General features: G+C 41.3%; 3 protein-coding genes across 4 annotated transcripts; all 3 read right to left on the reverse strand.

Moving 5' to 3' along the window:
• Positions 1 to 3,589, reverse strand: LOC4328034 (diphosphomevalonate decarboxylase 2). 2 transcript variants are annotated; one of them, XM_015771206.3, is made up of 11 exons: positions 3,470 to 3,589; positions 3,154 to 3,386; positions 2,484 to 2,682; positions 2,232 to 2,295; positions 2,076 to 2,139; positions 1,898 to 1,978; positions 1,606 to 1,692; positions 1,292 to 1,449; positions 1,156 to 1,204; positions 469 to 590; positions 1 to 396 (listed from the first exon to the last, which is right to left on the reverse strand). In XM_015771206.3, the coding sequence occupies exons 2-11, from the start codon at positions 3,370 to 3,372 to the stop codon at positions 174 to 176; spliced, it is 1,266 nt and encodes a 421-aa protein (XP_015626692.1). In that variant the 5' UTR covers positions 3,373 to 3,386; positions 3,470 to 3,589; the 3' UTR covers positions 1 to 173. The 2 variants fall into 2 exon arrangements, with proteins under 2 accessions (XP_015626692.1, XP_025879028.1); XM_026023243.2 differs by having other exon boundaries at positions 3,154 to 3,389.
• Positions 3,590 to 4,912: 1,323 nt separating this feature from the next.
• Positions 4,913 to 7,384, reverse strand: LOC4328035 (protein ROH1A). The gene is made up of 2 exons (XM_015771207.3): positions 5,992 to 7,384; positions 4,913 to 5,641 (listed from the first exon to the last, which is right to left on the reverse strand). The coding sequence occupies exon 1, from the start codon at positions 7,274 to 7,276 to the stop codon at positions 6,023 to 6,025; it is 1,254 nt and encodes a 417-aa protein (XP_015626693.1). The 5' UTR covers positions 7,277 to 7,384; the 3' UTR covers positions 4,913 to 5,641; positions 5,992 to 6,022.
• A 4,663-nt stretch (positions 7,385 to 12,047) lies between these two features.
• On the reverse strand, positions 12,048 to 20,504 carry LOC4328036 (lysine-specific demethylase JMJ27). Its single transcript, XM_015767632.3, has 15 exons — positions 20,321 to 20,504; positions 19,666 to 19,716; positions 19,433 to 19,579; positions 19,190 to 19,326; positions 18,940 to 19,039; positions 18,715 to 18,847; positions 18,574 to 18,637; positions 17,732 to 18,488; positions 16,990 to 17,319; positions 14,234 to 14,956; positions 14,081 to 14,153; positions 13,922 to 14,007; positions 13,658 to 13,777; positions 13,438 to 13,508; positions 12,048 to 12,663 (listed from the first exon to the last, which is right to left on the reverse strand). The coding sequence occupies exons 1-15, from the start codon at positions 20,384 to 20,386 to the stop codon at positions 12,615 to 12,617; spliced, it is 2,907 nt and encodes a 968-aa protein (XP_015623118.1). The 5' UTR covers positions 20,387 to 20,504; the 3' UTR covers positions 12,048 to 12,614.
• Between the last annotated feature and the right edge of the window lie 3,617 nt (positions 20,505 to 24,121).

A 24,121-nucleotide genomic window follows, 5' to 3' on the forward strand; every position in this document is an offset into this window, starting at 1 on the left:
TTGATCAATTTATTTCATCATTTTTTTATTACCAGTATTGTCCTTGGAGCAGCAATAACAGCCAGTGTCAACGGGAGAAAAATATTACATCATCAAAGCCGAGTTTATGACCCTACAAAAGTTGAATTCGCTTTGCGCTCTCAGTACAAACTCTCCGAATGACATAGTTTCAGCTACACTCCCTTGGGGAGCCCCGTGACCGAATCGATCAATGCTAGGCTTTCGTCAGTGACAACTTTTGGGCCAGCTCCAAGCCTGCTACAGATGAAGTAGCTCACATCTCCCTTGAATTTTTGGCTCGGCATCTTCGTCTCGGCAGGAGCTGGGAGGGCCTCCACATCTTCTATCGATTTCAGTCCAGCATCGCTTAGAATCGACTTGTCGCCAACCATATAGCTGCATCATTTTGTTTGTCAAATAGATTCTTGGATAGATTGGTATGTCATACTCATGACAATATTAACGCACCTGCTGAGATCATTATCTTGAGGAGGGAAATAATACAAGAGCTTCTGAAGGAGAATGGTTGCATTTTTGCGGTTTGGTGCGATTAGGACAGCATTGGGCCCAGCATCGAAGGTGTAAGCAACCTGCCATCAAAAAAAGCTCTTGTAGAATGAGAAGAGTTGATAGCACAACTGTCTACTAGTTCCATACTCGTATAGAAGAAAAATGCATACTAGAAAACATAAACAGTACAAATAAGTCCTAGACAAGGATTTTCAATGAAAGAACTTCCTTATCACGAAGCCATATTATGTACAGCCAGATTATCTTGTGCATTCCTTGGGCTTTTGTTTCCATCATAACAAAGTAATGAATTGGTATATATATCATATCCAATATATGTACTAATTAAATATGATCCTCCATAGCATTAACACCAATGGACTGATGACAATTAGAAAAGGGTGAAAAGGGTGTGGAAAATGAGCTTAGAGTCAAACATTTGCTATTTCTACAAAGATCATTGAGCAATGTGAGTCATACACGTTTTGGCTAGGGCAGTACAAATTGTTTGTGCCACCATATGAGCTTATGGTCCATTATACCCTTGTTATGAACTCAGCATGTAACCAACCCTATTTCATGGTATGGACATCCATAAACCGCAACAGTTTATTGAGAAAAAAAAAGGAGAAAAGAAGAGTATACCTGTGGGGTTCCTTCTGACTGGTTCCACTTCTCCACAAGGCTAATTATCCTGTGATTAATTCAGACAGCAATGTCAAAGCTGATGTGTCATTAGCAACAGAAGCCCAAAACAGAGCACTGATAAATAAAAGATCACCTGTGTGATGTATCGTTCATATAGAAGATGGGAGGGCTCGTGTCCAAACATACAGCATGAAATTGGTTGCTATCTGCACAAGTTAACCTGGCAAAGGACTCAAAATTACGAGACTTGATAGCCTCTTCCATTTTCAACACCCGTTCTGGAACTACAGTCTGCAATACAAGAACAAGCAATTCAAAGGACATAAGAAAAAAGAAGTAACAGCTAAATTGACAGAAAAGCTCAATTAATATTTTACTGCAGTATAAAACTGCCCAACTCTACTTCCTCTATGAATCATGAGAAATTTAAACGGTCAAAACAGTCACCTGGGCCCTATATTGCAAAAGGGGACTTGTTTCAACACTGTCTCGCATCCCACTAGTGCTACTTGTTTCCTTCTGCTTTGAACTGACCTATTTTACACAGGGAAGATTCAATTATTTTGAAGGTGTCAGACATGACATAATTAGTAAATGTTGTTAAAAAGCATGATAAAATACTAGAGTTACCATCCGATTCAAATTTACTGGTTGTGAAGCCACAACACCAGGAGACAGGAGTAGTAATGCTACAACAGATTATACGCAGTAAGAGGTATGTTAAATGCACATCACATACCACCGCTATGATAATAACAAGATCATTCCAGTGTGCCTCATCAGCAAGTTGTACAGCTATGCTGTCGCTTCCATCATTATTCTGTAAGTGTAGTATAAAACTTATCATTACTCGCTAGAAAGGATATGCGATAAATTTCACCAAGGCTGTTCCTCTTTCATAGCATCAGATAACTCACTTTTCCCATACACCATTTCACGAATCCCCCATATATACTGCGGCATGCACTTCCAGACCCTTGCCTGCATTTGAATTTGTCAGTTATACCAGAAGGAGAAAAGGAGCAGTTCCATAGCATATTGATCAGTACAGATGAGTACAAGCAACAAAATACCTTGCTATGGAAGAAAGTTCACCATGATCTTCTTTCACATTCATTAGCTTTCCAAGGGTGAAAACTACAAAAAGCAATCAGGTGATAAATATGTGCTTCCATTCACCCTATTTAGATTTTTTTAAAAATAAAAAAATCACCAATAAGATGATTGAACCATTGTCTGATTTTGGGTGGCATTATCAAATTTGAAAATATTTGAGACAAAATAAGTAGGGAAATATCATTGATATCAGAAGTAAGAGACTTTACCAAAACAAGCCAAGCCAGCAGCCGAAGAGGCCAAACCAGCAGCAGTGGGGAAGTTGTTGAACGATGCTATGTGTACATGTAGCTTCCCCCAGTCCTCTTTCTTGATCCTGATCCCCTTCTTCTCATCCTCGACATCTTGAGCACGCTTCCGGATCTCCCTCAGGCAGCTCTGAAACCTCCCTCCTGACAAGGAGATCTCCTGCACAGTTCAAAACGAAAAGCCAGCTTAAGACATAGTATACCATTAAAAAAAGTAAAGGATCATCCCTTAAGGTCTAGCGTGGTGATAGATCACAGACTTTTAAGTTTCACACAGTGTAAATCTAGGATTTGACAGTTTGTATTTAGATAGGATCAGTGACTGTAACAGAAACAAAGCTAGAAACACATACTAGATGCTAGTGCATATGAAATCAGGAATGTGATTCTTTTTTAAAATAATAAAAGAATGGAAATTAGAGCTCCACTGCCTGTAGAATTTGTAGATGGGAAGAACACTGAAACAGATTGCCATTATTCAGATCTAAGCAGCAGTTGTCATCAGTTTGATGAACAGAGTCCCATTATTCAGAGGGGACAACAAAGCATAAACATCAATGCGAAGCAACAACAAAAAAAAAAAGTAGGAAGCAGCAGAGCAGAGAGATGGAAGAGTAGAGAGGAGGAGGACCTTGCCGTTGAGCCACATGCGGTCGGAGGGGAAGGAAGGGCTGACGGCGACGGTGGTGGTGGCGGAGAGGTGGTCGGGGTCGAGGGTGACGCTGATGCTGTCGTTGACGGGGAGGATGAGCGCCTCGTCCCTCTTCCCCCAGTACTTGATGACGGCGATGTTGGTGGGAGATCGGCCGGTGGCCATGAGCACCCACTGCCCCTCCTCCGCCGCCGCCATGGAAGGAGACCGATCTGCTGCGGCCCAGAAGAGCGAGCAACGCGCGTCAGGGATTCGGACTAGCAACCTCAACTAGATACAGTCCCAGGCAGCTTACCGGAACGGAAGCAACGACGGGGAGCGGGAGCAGTCGCCGGCGGCGGCGGAGGCGGGAGGGCGGGAGATCGGAGACGGCGGGGCGGAGACACCGAGGAAGACGAGAGTGAGACCGAATCTTGATGCTAAATCCAACGGCTGCGATTTATCTATCCCCTCCTTAGTATATGTTTTTTCACAAAAACCCCTCACTCGGGTCGCTATCGCAGCCAGCATCTTTTGTTTTTCTTTCCTTTTTGCACAAAGACCCCTCTGAATAATAATAAATAATAATATGACGGCTCGGTTACTTCCTCCTCCAAGTTCAAGTCCAAGCTAGCGATCGCCGGCGATCAAGCCGGCGACCATGCTTCCCCGGCCACCGCGCCGCGCCGCCACCCCCGTCTATCATGATCATATCTTCTGTGAATGGCTTTTCATAAGCTGTTGATCCTTCCTGCAGCATCTACCAAGTGAAATCTGCATACACAATTTGAGATCAACATCGATAAGATGAGATGAGATGAGATGCACAAGTGAAATCTGAATGCACAAGTTGAGATCAACATCGATAAGATGAGATGAGATGAGATACACAAGTGAGATCTGCATGCACAAGTTGAGATGCAGGATTCCTATTGGATTTTGAAGAGAGACAGATAATTTACAGGGGGTGGATTGACTGATTCTCCTCATACTTCCTGGCTTGAAAACGGGAAAGCTTGGAGCTTTCGGCTCTGATTTGATCCGGTCAGTTCTACTGCTTGACAAACTGTGGAGAATCTATTCCTTCCAGCCATATACATCCAATTTCTTGACAATCTGGACCGGACGATCCATCAGAAAAAATTAATTCAGAATGCAATTTGGAGTGCAGCAGCTTTTTTGGCTGGCACATCGGTGTAGTGCATCTATATGTGACCTTGCAACTGTGCAAGGGTCAAACAGCACGGCCACAAGTACTTTTGTTGATGAATCAGTTATTACCACATGACTTCGTCAATGCTAGCCCAGCAAGTGATGGAAGGAAAGATGGATGAATGATAAGGCTCCAGGGCTCATAAATACCTGAGACTGAACATTGCTCATTACAGTCTTCAGATGTAAAGCAGTGTTGTTCTTCTTCTCTATTCTGCTCAAGGCAGCTGCATCCAGATCACTCTACTGATGAGGACCACGAGGATCATCTGCTGGAAGAAAACAAAGATTTGCACATTGACTATGCACTGCTGTAATTGTATCAATATCGAATTCTAAATGCTGAATGAACAGTTGCTGATATGATCCTGTCAGGAAGCAAAAACAAGATACTAATTGCCCTCAGAGACATATATAGTGGACGTGCACTAGTGTTTTCATACCACAAATCCTTTGGCCACTGGAGTCAACTTTTGATCATCTGGATAACATAAGTAAAGAAGATTCTATTTCCTACAAGAGCAGCAGCAGCTAAGCACACACATCCTTTTTTCCTTTCCAGAAAGGATATAATGATGGATTAGAATATTCAGACAGTAGTACAGCTTCAGGATTGCTGCAAGATTAGTCATAAAATAATACTAGTAGTAGTATCATCTTACTACCATCCATGGGGTTCAGGACAAATTAGTTGAACTAGGAGTACATACAGCTGATACAGTTGTGCAGTGAAGCGGTGACAATTGTCAATTGACAAAGTGCCAAGGTCTCACAGCTAATCCCCAGCTCAGCTGCCTGCTGCCCCCTTGATGGTCTGCACATCTCTGCCCATTGAAATCTTTGGTCAGCACCATCCTCTGGCTGTCAAGAGTTAGGTGCAGCCCGATTTGAGTCAACCCTTTGATTGCATCAAGCAAAGGTATACTAGTATCAATGCCCCTTTATCCAATTCTGCAAAGTTTCTTCCCCAACTTGCTGTGTCCTGAACAACTGGATTTCATTCGGTCATCAGCTTACACGGCTGGTTGAATGGTTGGTCAATTGCAAGCTGTTCATCTGAGAGACTGAAACAAAACCATTTGGATTTGCGGTTGCAGTCTTGCAGAGATCACAGAATGTTGATCTTTCAGGATTAGAAACAAAATGCAGCACAAATATGATATGAGTATATATTCTGATGACCAGAATCAGCACACACGGTTGGTTGAATGATTGGTCAATTGCAAGCTGATCATCTGGGAGACTGAAACAAACTGTTTAGATTGCAGTTGCAGTCCTGCAGAAATCAAAGCAAGTGCAGCACAGTATCAGGCTTCATATGACATGAATATATGATGACGATCAGAGATTCAGAATCGAAATCCTCGTCTGAAATTTACAATTTCTGCATTCCTTCACTAGTTTCAACAACATTTTTTTTTGCTTGCTCTTCAGCACAAAGATTGAACAGCAATACACACTAACCCAACAAAAAGTTAGTTTTTACAAGCAAATGTACACTTCACAGGATCACAAAGGCAGCAGCAGCAGCACATAAAAATCAAAGAATGGTAGAGTACAGAAAGGGGAAAAAGAGAGATTTTTTTTTATCATCCTCCTAATTAAATCAAATCAACAGCCAACTACCATCGTGGGTTTCCCTCCACGGAAGGAAACCTCAGAAGGAATGGTGGTGAGGCGGCGCGCCGGAGCCGGACGCCGCCGCCGCCGCGGCGCTGGCGGTGGCGCTGCTGTTGCTGCGCGTGCTGTGCTCCATGATGCGCACCACCTCGCCGCGGCTGGCCACCACGCGGTGGAACACGGCGCGCACCTGCCGCTCCAGCGGCGCGAGGCCCTCCTCCAGAGCCCGGCACGCGGCGGCGAGCGCCTCGGCGCGCTCGACCACGTCACGCGCGCGCTCATCGGTCGCGCCCATCACCAGCTGCTCTTCCTCCTCCTCCTCCGCGACTTCCTCGAGGAGACTGCTCAGCTCCCGCGCGGCGCGCTCCACAGCCTGCATCTCGGCGAGGAGCCCCGTCGCCGCCGCCGACCCCGACGACGACCCCTTCTTGTCCTTTTTCCTCCACTCGTCGGCGATCCGCTCCTGGAGAGCACACATCGGGGCCGCCCACTGCACCTGCTTCGGCGGCGCCACCGGGGGGTTGGTGGCCGCGGACGACCGGTCCTGGCACGGCACCGCCGCGACCAGCGCCCACATGGAGAAGACGAGCACCGAGCTCATGGTGTAGAGCGCCAGCCCCAGCCCGCAACCCGCGCCGGGGGAGGCGGACGTGGGCGACTGCGGCGGCGGCGCGAGGTGCGCCGCCATGGCGTGGACGTGGCGGCCGGAGGACCAGTTCCTGGAGACGCTGAAGGACAGCGCGCGCGCGGGGCCGGCCCTGCACGAGGGGGACGGCGCGGCGGCGAGCTTGGCGGCGTCGGGGAACAGCCTGGAGATGGCCCGGCGCGCGCGGCCGAAGTGGGCGCGGTGCAGCGGCGGGGCGAGGAGGCACGAGGCGGCGGTGAGCGCGGCGCGGTGCGAGCCCCGGAGCGAGGCGAGCGTGAGGGAGACGGCGTTGAGTATGTCGAGCGTCTTGACGGTGCGGTCGAGGAGGTCAGCGGCGAGGCGGTCGGCGGGCGGCCTGGAGAGCGCGGCGGCGACGGGGCCGATGCCGAGAACCTCGCGGAAGGCGTCGTCGGAGGAGAGCACCGCGTCGAGCAGCTTGGAGAGGAAGGCGAGGGAGAGGAGCGGCGGGTGATGGGAGAGGGCGGCGAGGCGGTCGGCGACGTGGGCCTGGAGGGCGTGGAGGACCTGCAGCTCGTCGTCCTGCGCGGGGTCAAAGGAGGCGACGGCGGTGGCGCTGCGGCGGAAGCTGAGGAGGCCGAGGAAGCCCATCCCGGTGGGCGGCGGCGGCGGGTCGGCGGCGGCCATCGTCGTCGGGGGGCTTCAGCTTCGGGGCTGTGCGTGTGCGTGGGCTTGGGCTTGGGCTTTGGGCCTGGGCCTTGGTGGTGGTCGTCGAGGGAAGCAATGGTGGTGGGTGGAGCGGGCGGTGGTGGCGCGCGCCCTCATATACGCACGCGCGCCGGCTCCGACCACGTCTCGCGCGCAAGAGCTACCTTTGACTGCAAGGTGGGGCCATGGGTGTATAGGGCCCATGTGTCAGTGGGGGTGGAGAGGAAGAGGAGGTGGTGCGCTGCGCGGAGAGGAATGGGAAAGGTGGACTGGTTCTTGGAGCTGACTTGGTTGCCTCCCACTAACTGTGTGGACCTGGTGTACAGCACCCAGTAATCCCTTTTTTTTTTTCATTCGCTCCCATTTTCTAAATACTATTTTGTTGCGTATTAGTTATTTTCACGTATATTCTGTGTGAGTTTTTTTCCCTGGCTAGCTGCCTGAGATTAAGGTGTTTTTTTTCAGAGATGTTTTCGCTTCTTATCAGCGCAGTACTACCTCCGTCACAAAATACTTATCGTTTAGAGTTTTTTTGTAACGTTTAATTATTTATCTTATTCAAAAGATTATGGAATTATTATTTATTTTGTTTGTGACTTGCTTTATTAACAGAAGTACGACTTATTTTTTTATATTTACGCAACTTTTGAAATAAGATAAATAATCAAACGTTTGCAACTGTATTAATAGAAATGTGTAATGTGTAGTACTAGTAGTATTTGTTGTTTTTATTTAGTTGCAGCTGGCAGCTTAGGACAAATTGTACCTTGAAGGCTTGATGGCTGGCAGGGAATGAAAAGTCATGAGGTCTTAAGTCCCTATCATATCGGATGTTTGAAAATTAATTATAAATATTAAATGTAGACTATTAATAAAACCCATCCATAATCTTGGACTAATTTGCGAGACGAATCTAATGAGCCTAATTAATCCATGATTAGCCTATGTGATGCTACCGTAAACATTCTCTAATTATAGATTAATTAGGCTTAAAAAATTTGTCTCGTGAATTAGCTTTTATTTATGTAATTAGTTTTGTAAGTAGTCTATATTTAATACTCTAAATTAGTGTCTAAAGACATGGACTAAAGTTAAGTCCCTGGATCTAAACACCACCTAAAGGCTTAAAGCATGACAGGGCAGGGCAGGCCAGATGGAGTTAAATTAAAGCCAAAACAGATACGGTTGTGATAGAATCATACTAGTAGAAATTAGAAGAGGACGCATGCAAAGCTTGTATCATGTGACAGTGAGAAGCCAAACGCATAGGACACACACCACCAACATAGCACAGGTATGTAAACACAACGACAAATGCTCCATTTTAGTAAGGCGAGCAGGATCTTAATTCATCTTACAAAGAAAAAAAAAGGAATAAGACAGTGTCATGCCACTACAAAACACTAGTACTAAAATAAAACATTAGCACCAATCATCTTCTCTCTCTTTTGATCTCTTCTCTGAAGTAGTACTAGTAGTACTTCCTCCGTCCTAAAATGAAGCTATTTTTGAGGTTGGCACGGATATTAAGAAAGTATGTGAGAATGATTGGAGGAAGTGTGTGATTGGTTGAAAAGAGAAAGTAGGTGAAGAAGAATAGTTGTGATTGGTTGAGAGGAGGAGGTAGGTGAAGAAATAGCTTTATTTTGGGACAAGACACTGTGCTAGAAATAGCTACATTTTGGAACGGAGGGAGTAGTAAATAACTAGTGTAGTTTGACCATGTCTATTTTGACGCGAGAACACATCTCCACCGTCGATCTCTCTGCCCACGTGTCGTCCCAGGATGATCTGCGCCGCTGAATAGTAAGTACTACGTCAGGACAGTGACCCTGCACTTATAATTCACTAAACGAAAAGGAAAATGAAAACCAATAATGATTACTGGAGGACTACTTAGTTTAGAAGATACGAGAAATACTCAAGCTAATTAACCTTGGACTGTTCTCAAAAAAAAAAATTAAGCTTGGACCACGTCAGATGAGAGCCGGCCGAGCGTCGCGTTATGTGCTGCATGCTTGCATAGACCAAGTCTCCTAGCTAGCTAATTCTTCATTTAACTTAAATTTGATGTAATTTTCACAATACATATGCAAACTAACTATCTACTACTAATAATTAAAACGAGCTTGATTGTTACTAGTATATATTCAATTTATAGTACATAGTAATTAGCTCGCGGTTGCACTTTCTGTAATTAAATTAACACTGGGCGATCGGCTTCAGCTAGCTAGCTAGACCAAGTCACCTGCAAGCTATTAGCTCGAGTACTTTCCAGTTTCAATTCAAGTCATGGATATAATTAACAACACATGTAACACGGATTAGAAATCAAGCAAGCTATCTACTCCAGGGAAGGCAGGCTGACTCAGATCATACCAGGTCAGCCAATCAACGGCCATGCATACATACATCAGAATAAATATTCATGTGATCGCCTAGCTTATGGTTTCAAATGACACAAAGAATTTAACTCACGTGTTCATCAAGAGAATGCAGTTTATACATTCCAACAAAATTCATCTTTCACTTCACTCGACGAGCCGGCCGGCTGCTGCTATTTAGATAGTGATGTTTCGAAACAGAGCAACCTCTCATGACTCATCAGATTCATGATATTTTCTTTTTCAATAATACAAGAAGAAGTAATTAAGCTGATGATAAAAAAAGATGAGCACTTACACGTGTCTATGCAGGTATGAACTCAGGTGACTGTCAATCGACCTCCTTGATTCCATCTTATACCATACATACATTAGCTATGATTGAACATATGATGATGAGTTCCATGAATCAATGGATCAATATATATCGATCGCTAACGCGAAAACAACAAGCTAATGACCAGGAGAAAATTAAATTAAATAAGCAAGTGAATAATTAATCGTGATATCCCTAAGTAGCTAGGTAGTAATTAATTGTAATCTTTGTCAATTGAGACAGATGCTGCTGCAGTAATAGACACGTCTTTTACCAAGAACAGCCTTGCGTGCATACACATCACAATACATCACCATCTCCTGGGATGATCGATGTATACGTACGCACTCACCACCACTAAGGGCCCCTTTTATTTGTAGAAAAAATATATGAATTTTAGAGGATTTCAATCCTATGGAAAAAAAAATCCTATGAAAGCCTTTGAAAGGATTGAATTATATCCAATCCTTTAAAATTTCTAAGAAATGGGTAATCCTATGCACATTTTGGAGAAAAGTTAGCCAGAGGTCTAACCACTTGGAACATTTCCTCTGAGCCTATCTCTCTCATCTGATTCTTGCGTTTTTCCTGTGGTCCAATCAAACGGCCATTCATGTGTTTTTCCTATGTTTTACAATCTTCTGTTTTAAAATTGTATTCCTATCCTGTGTTTTTTCTATTACTCTGTTTTTTCATTCCTACGATTCAAATGGACCTAATTTCAGATAGGTAAAGATGGAGTAGTACTTCCTATATATTTATTACTCACTCGGTTTCATATATAAGATGCTTTAATTTTCTCTAAGTTAATTTTTCTAAGTTTAATGAGTTTATAAAAATATAATAATTCTTACAACACCAAATTATATCTATTAAATATAACACTTAATATATTTGATAGTATCTTTGTTTGGTATAAAAATATTATTATGTTTTTATATAAATTTAATTGAATATAAAGAATTTTGACTTAAAAAAGATCAAATCAAAGTGTAGTACAACAAAGAGAGAGATAGAGTAGTATGATCTTATTATGGTTGATTCGCGTGTATGGACGGTCAGGATCGAGTTATATATATCCGGCCGGGTGGCTGCATTCTGGCCATATGGACGTCACAGTCACGGCCGTCGCCTCTGATCCGGGTCAAGCAGAATAATAAGAGGAGAAATGCAGCTGGTCAGCCCCAGATGCAAAACTATACTAGCTGGTTAATTATAATTAGTCAGTCTCCCATGTAACTGGTTAATCAACACGCGCTCTCGCCGTCCATAGTAATTACCGCAGTGATAACAACGGGACGATGGATTGCTACATGTTAGTAGTACTTACTGTACTAGCTAGCTATTAGAGTAAGTCCCAAAATAAGTTTATTTTACACCCATACCAGATATACCAATACAAAACCAAAGAAAACTATAATATCTTATTTTTATCAAATTTAACATTTTATCTTTTCTTAATACAACTATTCGTAAAAAATGAGGGCGAGGCCCGAGCATAGGCACGGCGACAGAGAGGAGACTACTCCCTCCGTCCCACAAAACGTGATTCCTAGAAGCCCGATGTAGCTTTAGCAGCAGTATTAAAAGATTAGCATGTCTTACAAAATACAACCACTAATTAACAGTAAAAAAAAAGACAAGCAAGATGGGTGTTTTGTAGAGAAAATCAACCGATCGACGGGACGGCAACACGACGATCGAGCAAGGAAAGGAATTGGAGGAAGGGTCCGGCCGCAGTCAAGTCGGCGCGCGGGATAAGATGGAGACATTATCTGGACGCTGGCTAATTTGGGATATCTTATCCGGACTCTCACTGAGGCTCAGAATTAAGGTTCATCTATCTATCAATCCCTAATTATATTATGTTATATGCCTAAGTATTATCGTTGTTAATCCCTTCGATTGTCCATGGGCATTTTACAAGAGGCACACGGAGCAAGCGGCAATCTAAGGCATCAAGCAGGAAATAGTCCCGGAACATCACGATGGTTTCAAGCTTTTATTCCTGGGCTTCCACCAAGTAATATACGCATGTAATCATCAGATGAGATGATAAAATATATCATTGTAGTACATTGCATTATCTAAAAAAATCATTGTAGTACATTAGATATTTGTTCTCTGCTAGACATAAGCTTTCTCATCACCATGTACAAATTTCCGAGACATACTTCAACGGCCATCTGACTGACTCCACAATACAATTGCTTTGAGCCCTTAACGACCATGAAATGCCCATTGTACACAAGGTAATACAAAGTTACAAACTACAGTAGCACAAATGATTGTTACTCGTCGGCTAGCAAGCAAAAAAAAGATCAAGGACGCACCCCCATCCATCTCTGCTATCAAATCAAGGGTAAACTCCATACAACTCAATGATGAAGTAACAAAATCAACCGTCCTGTAGTTAAAGCTATCGTCTCCGTATATGATGGTACAGAGCTAAAATGATAACCAGCTCCACAAACCTGCTGCAAAAAAATCACTAGCCATCACCCTATCACGAGAAGAACCGTTTCTAAACTACAAACATGCCTCCGCAGAAATCATGCATATTGGACTCCAGCACATGGCCTTGTGCAGGCTAATTTTGGTGATTTTCCTCTGCAGGTTAACTAACACTTGGGGCAGACGCCTCCTCTTCCCCTTCATCCTTTGTCCTGGTAGAATGCAAGATTATTGTCATTGCAACATCCAATCACATCAAGATAAATATATATCATTTTACCCAACCAAAGGTTTGAATAATCCTAGCCTGATTAATCATGGAAAGAGGGTGTCAGAACCAGGAAATAGTGTTTCGTTTACGTAAAAAATGGTGAATTTTGGAGAGCAAACTTGTCTAATATTTAAGCAGATCCTGCTTTTCAACAGCACCTAGAGGTACAGAACTTGTTCTTTCAGAAGAGCAATCTTATTTTACCAGAAATGTTTTGTGGGCAAACAGTTTTGGCCTGCAGAATGGGACGTTGCATTGAATTTCCCTTGAAACAGTTTTGATACATGGAACCGCAGTACACAGAAATACTAACACAGTACTAACTATATTCAGACAAAAGCAGCCTTGCAACAAAAATCTTGGGTAGCATTGCAGTAGGAAAGCAGAATAGAAAAACACCAGTGCAGCTTGCAGCGTTACTTTATGCCCTTAAGGAAGGTGTGCAAGTGGGCATGTAAAAGTTGGCAAGCTTTGGAAGCTTAAGCAGCACACATAAACCGAGTAAACTAAGAGATGACAGAAAAAAGTATGATACTTGAATACTTCACTCAGCATAATCAAACTGAATCAGTACCCATGGAAAATTGTTACAATCAACAGAAATATGTCTTTTTGGTTCTCTCTCTGTGTGTGCGTGTGGTTTGTGGGGGGTGATAGAAATATATTCTGTAACAAGACCTAAGTTGATACAATATGCAGAGCTGTCCCCACTAACCTTTCATTGCAACTTTTGCCTGTGATATCGTCAATGGCTTGATCAAGTGCATATAGAGCTATCTTCTTAACCTGGTGATGCATATTCACAGGGTTCAATTAGATATGAATGTCAAAAGGGGAGAAACTATAAAACATAGTGCTAGAGCTATCACAGTTGTCAAATTATTCAAATATGTGTGCAGAAGAGTATGGAACTGCGGATAAAAGGATTAGCTAACCTCTAGTTTATCTTCATTCACCCTATGACCCTTCGGAAGCAAGCGAAATTCTTCTGTCAGCCTGATGCACTCTTGCACATTTTCCGGAGAAACAAAGTCAAGTGCAACCTTTATACATGACTGTCCAATAAAAGGGAAAAAAAAAGCAGGTTGGTAAAAAGAATAATACCACAGATAAGATTGGTCCATTTTAATTCAACACATGGTATTAACAGCAATGGTAATGGACAGTTGGAAACTGCTTCCATGTCTGTCATAGCATACCTTCAAATTTCTGACTTGGTGGGGACATCCTGCTGGGATAAACACAGCCTCACCAAGTTTCTGTTCAAATGTCCAAGGCTCAATTCCTGCATATGAAATGAACAATATATATCAGTAAGTGAGAACAAATTACAAAAGACATCAGTATTTTTTACTGACCATGTTCTTCCTTGAGCTTTCTCTTGTGCTCATTTGTTAGATAAAAGCATTGATCGTGAATAGGATGAGAAACCTGACAACATAGGGCAGTTGTGTGAGATGAGAAACATGACAGATGGCATTCCATGGACAAGTGGTAGAATAACTAATTACCTGTTTGACTGTTTCATAATTATAATGTCTAAACTCTTCTGCATGCTTCATCAGATAATCATGCAATTTGCTGACATCTTCACGTCGGAAGATATCCCACAATGCACCACCCTCTGTCTGATTTCCCTCAACAAATGGGTGATCATCTTTGGGCTCAATAGATATGGTAAATTTGTTAGTCTCCATGCTGGTTTCGTTTATTTCCCCTGTTGCACTGGAAGAGCAAGCATCACGTCGCCTACTGCGTCTTTGACAATCAGAAGATTCAGATGATCCTACACCATGAGAAGATTTACATTTATCTTCCCTCCCAAAGCCATTGCCCATCTCCTCTCCCCCATTAATTGTGCAGATAGAATGGTCTGTTTCCCCCTTGGAGAAAGTAATATCCATATTATGTGCATCACTTTGATTGGGTGATTGCCCATTAGACAGACTCAAGTTTCCCTCAGCTTCATCAGCTACCATATCTGTATGAACACCTCCCTGGTCCATTACAGCAACATTTGGTGCTGGCTGCTTAATGCTTGAGCCATTTTCAAGTCCTCGAGATCTTGGCACTTCAGTTGATTCACTGAGAGCTATTGATGTATCATCGTCATGGTCTGGTCGCAGAACATGAAGATTCTTGCCATCTTTACGTAAGCTCTCTTTCTTTTTCTCTATTGCTGTAATCCTTTCAGCTTTGAGTTCTACCTCATCAGTATGCATGAGAATATTAACCTGTTTACGCAATAGGAAACATGTGATTATTACTTTATTAGTCAAAACTGAACAAAGTAAACAGGTGTATAACAAATGGAAAGGCCTGAAATCAGGAAAATAACACGATGATACAGCTTTTTATTAAAAAAAAAGGAAAATCACACGATGATACAGCTTTTTATTAAAAAAACACAATGATACAGCTGGATACTGTATGCATCAGATACATTTTCATAATTAAAATTAACGTTCCATTGGTTTTTTCCCATATAATTCATGACATGGTCAACCAACTATCCAGCATTGTCAGCCACCGTAGCAAGAATTAAACTAAGGAGTGCAGCTTTCAGCAGCAAGTAACAAGACAACACAAGCAAATATCACATAATTCTTTTTATAGATGATTCTATAAATTTATGCTGTGTTTAATAACTAGACTAGATGTTAGCATTGGTAATCAACTATAAAGAGAACTGAAAAATCAAAAATCTAAATAAGCAACTTCCAACATGCCAACAGAAGAATATTTGAAGCCAAAAACATGCAGGTAGAACCCAGTGCCCTGAGGTTGAGCAAGCTTTGTCCTGCTTGGTTCGGTACTAGTACAAAAATTGTCCCTTTATAACAGGGCTCACTCTTAAACTAGGAAGGAGCTAAATATAGTAGAATAACTTGCAGACTTGACATGACTACAATCTAAAGTTAAACTAGGAAATGGCTTCTATATATTCGATGCTCGTACTGTCACTGTAGTTGTCTTCCAGCCACTGTTCAACGGCACGAGCTAGGCTCATGGGGTGCTGAAGGTCTGTAAGATTTTACAACTCCACATCAGTAGGCAATGATTGGCCGAGGCCAGCAGTGAACAAGTTGACTTGCTGTTCTTTCAGAAGAGATGGTGAAACCTGGTACAAGAGAGCAAAGAATTTTTTTGGTACTCTGCCACTATCCTAGTATGGTGTAATAGAGATAATTGGTTCAAGGCATTGCTGTGCATTGGAGAGCCATAGTGCATGTTGACAAAGTCGCAGTTTTTTTTCCACAAGAAAACGCCTTCATATCATTTAAAACTGCATATAGCACTTCTGTGCCTCGCCCATCATGTGGTCTGACACAAGCCATTCCTTCCCTCTTCAAGAGATCACGGTCCTTGAAAAATTGCTCGCAACGATTAAACCATGGGAGTGGGTCTTCTTTGCCATCAAATGCTGAGAAGGTCAATTTGTGGTAGAATAGCGCACCACACGCATCTTCATCCTGCCCTAGCACTGATGCCAAGACATTGCTGCTGCGGCTAGTGCTGGTTGGAATGAGGCCATGAGGGCCAGGGTATCATGCTACAGCCCTTGCATCACTTGTGTTCATGGCATCCTGCCTAGAAATGAGGATATAAATCTTCTTGCCCAGGTCTGTACCCCAGCTGTTTGAAGAGCTCTTCCAGGGCTTTGGAGTTTTATATGGTGGATGGCAGGGATGGGTTGGTCAGAGGGCTAGGGCTGCTGGAGGAGGAGATTGCTATGATACGAAATAATGTAGTAAAGAGGAGGAAGAAGGTCAGGAATAGAAACACAGGCAGGTATGAACCAGCACTCTCAGGTCAAGCAGGGTTGTCCTGCTCAGCTAGATGCTCGGTTGGCAAGGATTTAGAGTTGGGTGAAGACCTTCAGCTTTATTGACTGATTGCTGCTAGTACAAAATTGGTCCCTTCATATAACAGGGATAACTCTTAAACTACGAAGAAGCGAGATATGGACATATGGTAGTACAACATACAAACTTGACCTGAATACTAGGAAATAGCTACTATATTTGATATATAAAGACTAGGAATGTATATCCTCCCAGACTACTGCAGGAGGCCCTGCTAATTTTGAGTTCCCAGCAGCCCCTTCCTTTCCATGTTTACGTCTCCGATACTTTCTATCCATAACATATAATAGCATCCAAGGATAGCAATATGTACAATCAATATGAATTAAAAGGAAACAAGATTTTAATCCATAAATCTACATATACAAATGCCAGAAATCACAAGAAATTCACTTATTTACCGCATCAGACATGTCGCAATGGATCTTCGTAACAGAATCACCTATTCCCAACTCTTGGGCGACACCATAAGCAATGTATGTCTTTGGACCAAGATCTGGCTTTTTAACATGTTTTGGAAGCTTCACTGCCAGATTAAGGGGACCAGATTTTGGATCTGTATACTCACGAAATGGTAGTGCAGACATGAACTCAGCACCATGCCGCGGCAGGCGCTCCTCAAAGGAACTATGTTGTGGCCAATCTTTAAGCTTAAGTAGCACAGGCAAATCCTCCGAACCAACAGCTCCACGGGAATACCCCTCAAAAAACATGTGAATATTTATATCAACCTGCATTATGGTTAAATGAAAGCAATGGTATTAGGAAGTTACCAGTTTGAAATATAAAGTAGTTTCAATGGTGCTGTTGAACCCCAGATATGAAACTGGCACCACCAACACATCCTGGTGGTACATAAACTAATATATTGATATGTGAAGTTCATAAGTTCTACCACTACCAGGCACATAAGCTGAGCTGACATTAGGTAGATATACAGTTCTTTTTCTTTTGTTGTGTGTACATTTTCATGGTATCAGGGATTCCACTGGCACATCTACACACCTCAAGAAATCACGATGATCAATGTTTCAACTCCACACGTTTATAATTGTACTCGTGTAGATTATGTGACTGACAATCCCTAGCATCAGCTCTACAAGAGGCAGCTTATTGCAATTTTATTAACATAATGTTACTTACCTCAAACCATGTCAGACAATCAAGAGCTATAACTGAGAGCCGTTCATGCTCTTTCTTGTCTCTCTTTTCCCGTAAGGCCCGCCACATAACCATTGGCTCCCAGCTCAGTCCAGAAGTTAGCTCAAGCACGTCACGAACAATGACTGGCTGACCATTCAACCAATGCTGCTGAAAATGATCTAAAGCTCCACTTTGAACTTCTCTAGCAGTTGGACAATATATGTAGTTATCATTGGAGTCCTCTCTGCAAGCTGATTTCCGTGATGTTTCATTGTTCACTTCACCGGATTCAGTGAAGCAGGAACATCTAGAGCCTCCCAACTCCTGCTCTGTTTCCTTATTGACCACTGAATTGACTTTATCCAGTAAATCAGAAATAAAGTTCTCCTTAAACAAACACCTAAGTTCGAGAAGACAATCCCCGCAACCACCTGCATTAGGTGGGCATGGTATGCTTCCGTTGCTTTTTGCCCTCCATATCAAACTAGGAGTGCAATCCTCTGAAGGAGCTGCACTACCTATCAACCTGTCATTCTGTTGATCAGAAGCCCCTTGACCTACAGCACTGCTATGACTACTTCCCTCTTGCAAACCTTCCTTGCCTTCTATTTCAGGTACATCAACAGCTGTGTCACAAGTGACAACAGTACCAGTAGTAAGACCTTGACGCAACTCCTGGCAGCAGCTGAGGCAGAGATCATAGTGACCACTTTTACAACTTCTGTGGAAGTCAACAATGGATGTTCTGCAGTTATCACTGTTTCAAATAAACCAAAAAATTAGATAGTTCACACTTGAAAGAACATATAGTCCACATGCTTTACAAATAAAGCAATACCAACCAGTAAATCCGCTCATCATTATTAAACTGAGCTTGAGGAACCTCCAAGTCAGTTACATCGATCCCTGTTGCAGAATTAGGATTAGGAACCAACAAAAGAAACTTAGTGCTAAAAGGGAACCGTGTTAAGCTATGATAATACCTTTAATTGTGGCCTCAACACTTTTCTCTAGCATCTGCTCTTGGTGAAGTTGTTTCAACCAAGGGAGCAAAAAGCGTGCAATACGCAGAGAGTATTTAATTTTGTTCTTACCATCGGCAAACTCCTTGTCACCCTGACAAACGCATAACAGAAAATATCAAACAAAATGAAGCAATGAGGCCAGGTAATAAAATAGAAACGGGACAACAAAAAAAAGAGGTGTACCTTATTTATTACATTTGTCCGCAGACAAGTCTTACAATTGCAGTTATTGTGACAAACTGGACAGCAGTTCTCAAAATCGTCCTCTGTTAGATGCGGGTACCTGCTTAGATCATGCCACAGAAACAAGCAACAGATCCATATTAGTAGCTAAGATATAAATGTAAATTTGTGCATGAACTAACATAATAAGAACTGAAAGGGTGACACAACTAAGGTGATCAACATTGAGTGCTTTTAGAAGGGCACAAACCAGCGTTTGATGCACTTGACACAATATCTGTGCCTCCTGTTTTTTTCAGCACCATTCCGGCACCTCACAACTCTTCCACTGTCCTTCCTTTGGCACTGATGGCACATGGTTGAAGTTCCATCCATCTTTTTTGTGTGCTGCAAATCAAGGAAATCATGATATAAGGACTTAGCAATGAATTACTGACATACAACTGCAAATACACCATAGAGAATATGCTGTATAAAAGATTGCAATTTCCACCTTATTCTCCTTGTAGTCTACCGCTGGAACGTTCCGCCTGTCCCTGAGCTTCCTGGGTGGAAGTTCAGTCGAAGAGGGATCAGCAACAGGACCCTTCCTGCGCTTTCTTGCGGTTCTCGAGGCCTGAGTCTGCCCTGCGCCATTCTCCTGGAACCAAAAAGAGATCCATCACACATTCGGAACATGGTAAATGTTTGCATTTCCAGTCCCCGGCAGGAAAAGAAAACACTAACCTCAGGAGAAGCCTGCGTTTCCTCCTCCTTGTTTGTCTTCTCACCGTTTTCCTGCAACCGCACCCAATAACTGGTCAAGCATTTCGTATGCAAAACTACATATTAAGCTCTTCTTAAAAAGAAGTGGAGGGAAAATTCAGCGCAATTGCAGAGGAACTCTTCAGTGCTGCACATTCCGTGAGCAACCCAGGCTTAGAAATCCAATAGATTGGTAGATATCCAATGAAATTTGACAACTCTGTAGCTTAGACAAGCAAAATCAGGGAAATGGTCGATTATCCAAATAACAGTACACTATGATTGAAGAAAAGGGAGCAAAATCCATTATCCATTGCAAGCGCGAAAAGGAATCCAAGGATATTGCCCACTTCACATCCCCGACCAGAATAACAAATACAGAAAGAAAGGGGAACAACTCAAAGCGGCAAAACTAACACACCGAAAGCAAACATGAAGCAGCCAGTGTTGCTCGGAGATACTAGCACGAATCCATCCGCTAGGGTTTAAACGTCCCAACATCCCCTCGACGACAACGGCGCGAAGAAGACGCAGCACATCATAGCAACTCCCCGGGTTTTCCGAGGCGTTGCCCGAAGGAACGAGAGAGAAAATAAAAAAAAACGAGACCTAATCGAAGCAGCTTCGCTTCGGTTACCTTGGCGGCGGCGTCCTCCGGGGCCTTGCGCGGCCTCCCGCCACCGCGCTTCCTCTTGGGCGGCATCCCCGGCTAGACCCCGCGGCGACCGGCGGCGAGGTCGGCGGCGGAGAAGGAGGAAATCAAATCAAATTGCGGCGCGGGTCGGGTCGGGTCGGGTCGATCTGTGGGCGGAAGGGGATTCGGAGTGGAATGGAAGAGGAAGGATACATATGACACGACGGAGCCCACGATGTGTGCGTTAGGGCCCACTGGTCAGTGACCGTGGAGGGCTCCGGTGGGCCAGGATGGTAAGCTTCTGGGCCCAGTTTCAGCGAGAGCTGGAGTAGGGGATGTATGGCCCACTCATCGGAGAATCGTGGCCGCGCACGTGTGCCGAGGAGTGTACTAGGAATGGTTTGTTTATGTTTTTGGTTTTCGCGGGCTGTGGTGCGACGTGTGAGTTTGAATCGAGCGGCGGTTGGTGAAAAGGAAAATTCGAGGTAAAAAAAAAAGGGACTGTCTATCTGTCTCAGTCGACAGAAAATTTGGTGTCTAATCTGTTGTTTTTTTATCATAAGATTTCGATCAAAGAGTCTCAGATTTTTCACAGAAATACTTTAAAAAATATATATATAATCTTATTCATGACCCATTGGATACAATAAAAGCCCAAAACAAAAAGAAGCCCAAAATTAAAACATGAGCCAAATCCAATATTACAACCACATCAAAACTGACAGAGAGAATTCACGTGACCACATTGCCTATTGAAGAAAACTTGAGAACCAAGAAGATGCTCTGCATAGGCACGTGATCTGATCATTAAAGCAAAAAAAGCAACTTTGCTTCCAAAGAGAAAAATCAGAGCAATAGATCGAACAAGGAAGAAGAAGATGGAGGTGGAGGAGAAGATTGCAAAAAAACGAAGGATTTAGAATCTGCAAACAAAATTCAAGATCTGAGGAATATGAAATCAACAGGTACTGAATCTTGTTCTGAACTTCCTAATTCTTGAAATCAACACTCTTCTAATTCTTGTTCTGAATCTTCTGAACTTCCTTCTTTGAATCTTGAAAAAAATAACTCACAAATGACTCAAGTTCATGGGATTCCTGTGAAGAGGCAAAAAATTGCATTAATCCATCAGTCCTCTATACTGGCGTATGTAAAAGAAGCATAAAATAGCACAACACTATATACACAGTACTTCATAACTCATTTGACAATTGATAGAATCTTCATATGAATCTACAATAGCACAACACTTTAGACTATTGACAAAATCTTCATATGAATCTACAATAGAACTATCAAATAATAGACAGAATTTCATCACTCATTTGACAATCAAATATGTTAGTTACAGGATTGCACTGTTGGTATTTTAACTAAATTCTTGTGGACTTAAGATCTCTATTCATATTGCATATCAATTTATTGGGAACAAATTCAGAAATTAATAGGAAAAGTCAATCATAGCAAATTTTAATTTAATTATAGTTCAACTACCATCAACCTCCTAACTCAAAGCTTTCAAACAAAGGAGCAAAGGTTCACATATAAAATGACTAGGAAAACACAACTACAAAATTCAAAAAAAAAATCGCATGGCCCCTGATACATATCAGCAAGCAACACACAATGACTATAAGAAAACAATCACATGGCCCTGATACATATCAGCAAGCAACATTCAAGGATTTACTGTCCAGACTGTAGACTTAAAAACTTAACATAATCAAAAATTTGAAAACTTATACTCTGCAAAATTCGAATTTACTTCAGACTATTAACATAATCTTCATATGAATCCACAACATAACTTTCACATAATATACAGTACTTCATAACTCATTTGAGAATCAACAGGTTAGATACAGTATTGCACTTTTTTGTTTTCAACTAACTTCTTGTGGACTTAAGATCTCTATTCATATTGCATATCAATTTATTGGAAACAAATTCAGAATTTCATAGGAAAAGAAAATCAGAACAAATTTTAATTATAGTTCAACTACCATCCATCCACTAACTCAAGCTCTCAAATAAATTATTCAGAGATACAATTGTCAATATATTTGTACTACAATAAGATAGACTGTATTTGATGGCCCTGATTCACATCACCAAGCAACACACAAAGACTACTGTATTTAAGGATTATTGTCCAGTTTGAAGACTTAAAACTTTACATAATCAAAAATTTGAAAACTCAAAACAGAAATCATTCAGAGAATTCAGAAAATAGACAATTTATTTCATATGAACTGATTAGAAGGAATTTCAGAATATCATATGAAAACTATATGAGATAAAAAATTACAATACAAGTCAAAATGAAATCATCAAGTGTACTCATCAAGTGTACTGATAATATGTTCTTTGTTTTGATTGCTAAATGTTTGATAATTAAGTGTACTGAAATATACTTATGCTTTGTTTTCACAGGTTTGACAGATGAGAATTTGAAAGGTTTTGTTGGAGGTAAGAACAGACTTATATGTTTATATAATTTAATGAGGTTATGCATACAACTGTTCATTAAAAAAAATTACTAATTTTTGAAAATTCTATGTATACAGAAACAGCGAAAAAACAACAGTTGATTGACTTGGATTTAAACAAAAAAATTTCACAATCAGGTGAAAAAACATAAATTTTTTATGTTGTTTATTTCAATATGAAATCAGAATTATAATCAGAAAATCTCATTCAAACAGGTTTACAATTAATTGAGCAAAATTACAATAGGACAAGATCATTTATAATAGATGCAAAGAAAAGTAGTACACGATCAAGTACTGCACAGTCAGGTAAGAACGGAAAAAAAACATTTGTCCATATAAATTTTTATTTCATTGATATGTTTAAATTAACTTAGAAAGAAAACATATGTTGTGCAGGTATTTTGAAGGATTTAAGAGAGAGAGACAAAAACATTGAGAAGAAGACAATATCAAAAGATGAAGGTAATTGAAAATAAAATTACATAATTTCTTTTGACTAATTGTATTCAGAGTTTGGTTTTAAATTTCATAAGAAACAAACATCAGATTAATTCAATTTTTTTAATAAATAAAGGACTTGGGTTACTGGAGCAAAATTATAATACGATGAGATCATATATGCTTGAAGATGGCAAAGGTGATACAAAAACTGGTAAGAAACATAAATTTAGAACCATTAAATAAATTAGAATTTAACAATAATCTGTCTATTCTATTATAATATGCAGGAAACACTCAAAGAGATTCAGAAATTGACAAGGGAAAGAGAATAGCTGTTATCGAGAATGTAAAAACAATGGAAAATGAAAGAATTCAATTTGAAGAAGATATGTTAGGTATATATATTTTTGACTACACAGAATTTGTTTTTTTGTACATATTTTAGATTGTTTTATTTTTTTTCAGGAGAACAGGATATGAACTATGCAGAAGAAATACATCAAACCAATGTTCTATCACTATTGGATCAAGATTTCATTGATGTAATTATACATTGTCAGATATCGTATATTTGTTTTATTTTGATTTGGTTTTAATTTAATTAATATATTTTAAGCAGGATAAATTTACTTCATACACTAGTCTAATGGAACATATTATATCTTCACAACCTACAAGATGCAATGATTTGGAGGTAATTTAACTTGTACTCTATTGAAAATTAGAATTTCTTCATTTTTTTTGAATTGTTTTTTAAAAACTATTTTTATTCTTTGCAGAATTCGATGTGAGAAAGCAGCAGCACAAATGTTGACTTCAATTATAATTTGGTGAATGAGGTATTAAAAAAATTTATTATTTGAATATATCA

Source organism: Oryza sativa, chromosome 2, assembly GCF_034140825.1.
Source record: "Oryza sativa Japonica Group chromosome 2, ASM3414082v1".
Classification (NCBI taxonomy): Eukaryota; Viridiplantae; Streptophyta; class Magnoliopsida; order Poales; family Poaceae; genus Oryza; species Oryza sativa.

Excerpts from the sequence above, each read along its gene's own strand:
- LOC4328036 (XM_015767632.3), bottom strand. The coding sequence starts at position 20,386 with ATGCCGCCCAAGAGGAAGCGCGGTGGCGGGAGGCCGCGCAAGGCCCCG. Across the intron at positions 18,848-18,939 it reads GGACAAATGTAATAAATAAG|GGTGACAAGGAGTTTGCCGA; the intron begins GTACACCTCTTT and ends TGCGTTTGTCAG. Across the intron at positions 14,154-14,233 it reads ATTATGAAACAGTCAAACAG|GTTTCTCATCCTATTCACGA; the intron begins GTAATTAGTTAT and ends CTATGTTGTCAG.
- LOC4328034 (XM_015771206.3), bottom strand. The coding sequence starts at position 3,372 with ATGGCGGCGGCGGAGGAGGGGCAGTGGGTGCTCATGGCCACCGGCCGA. Across the intron at positions 1,979-2,075 it reads TGAAATGGTGTATGGGAAAA|AATAATGATGGAAGCGACAG; the intron begins GTGAGTTATCTG and ends CTACACTTACAG. Across the intron at positions 1,693-1,897 it reads TTGTTATTATCATAGCGGTG|GTCAGTTCAAAGCAGAAGGA; the intron begins GTATGTGATGTG and ends TGTGTAAAATAG.
- LOC4328035 (XM_015771207.3), bottom strand. The coding sequence starts at position 7,276 with ATGGCCGCCGCCGACCCGCCGCCGCCGCCCACCGGGATGGGCTTCCTC.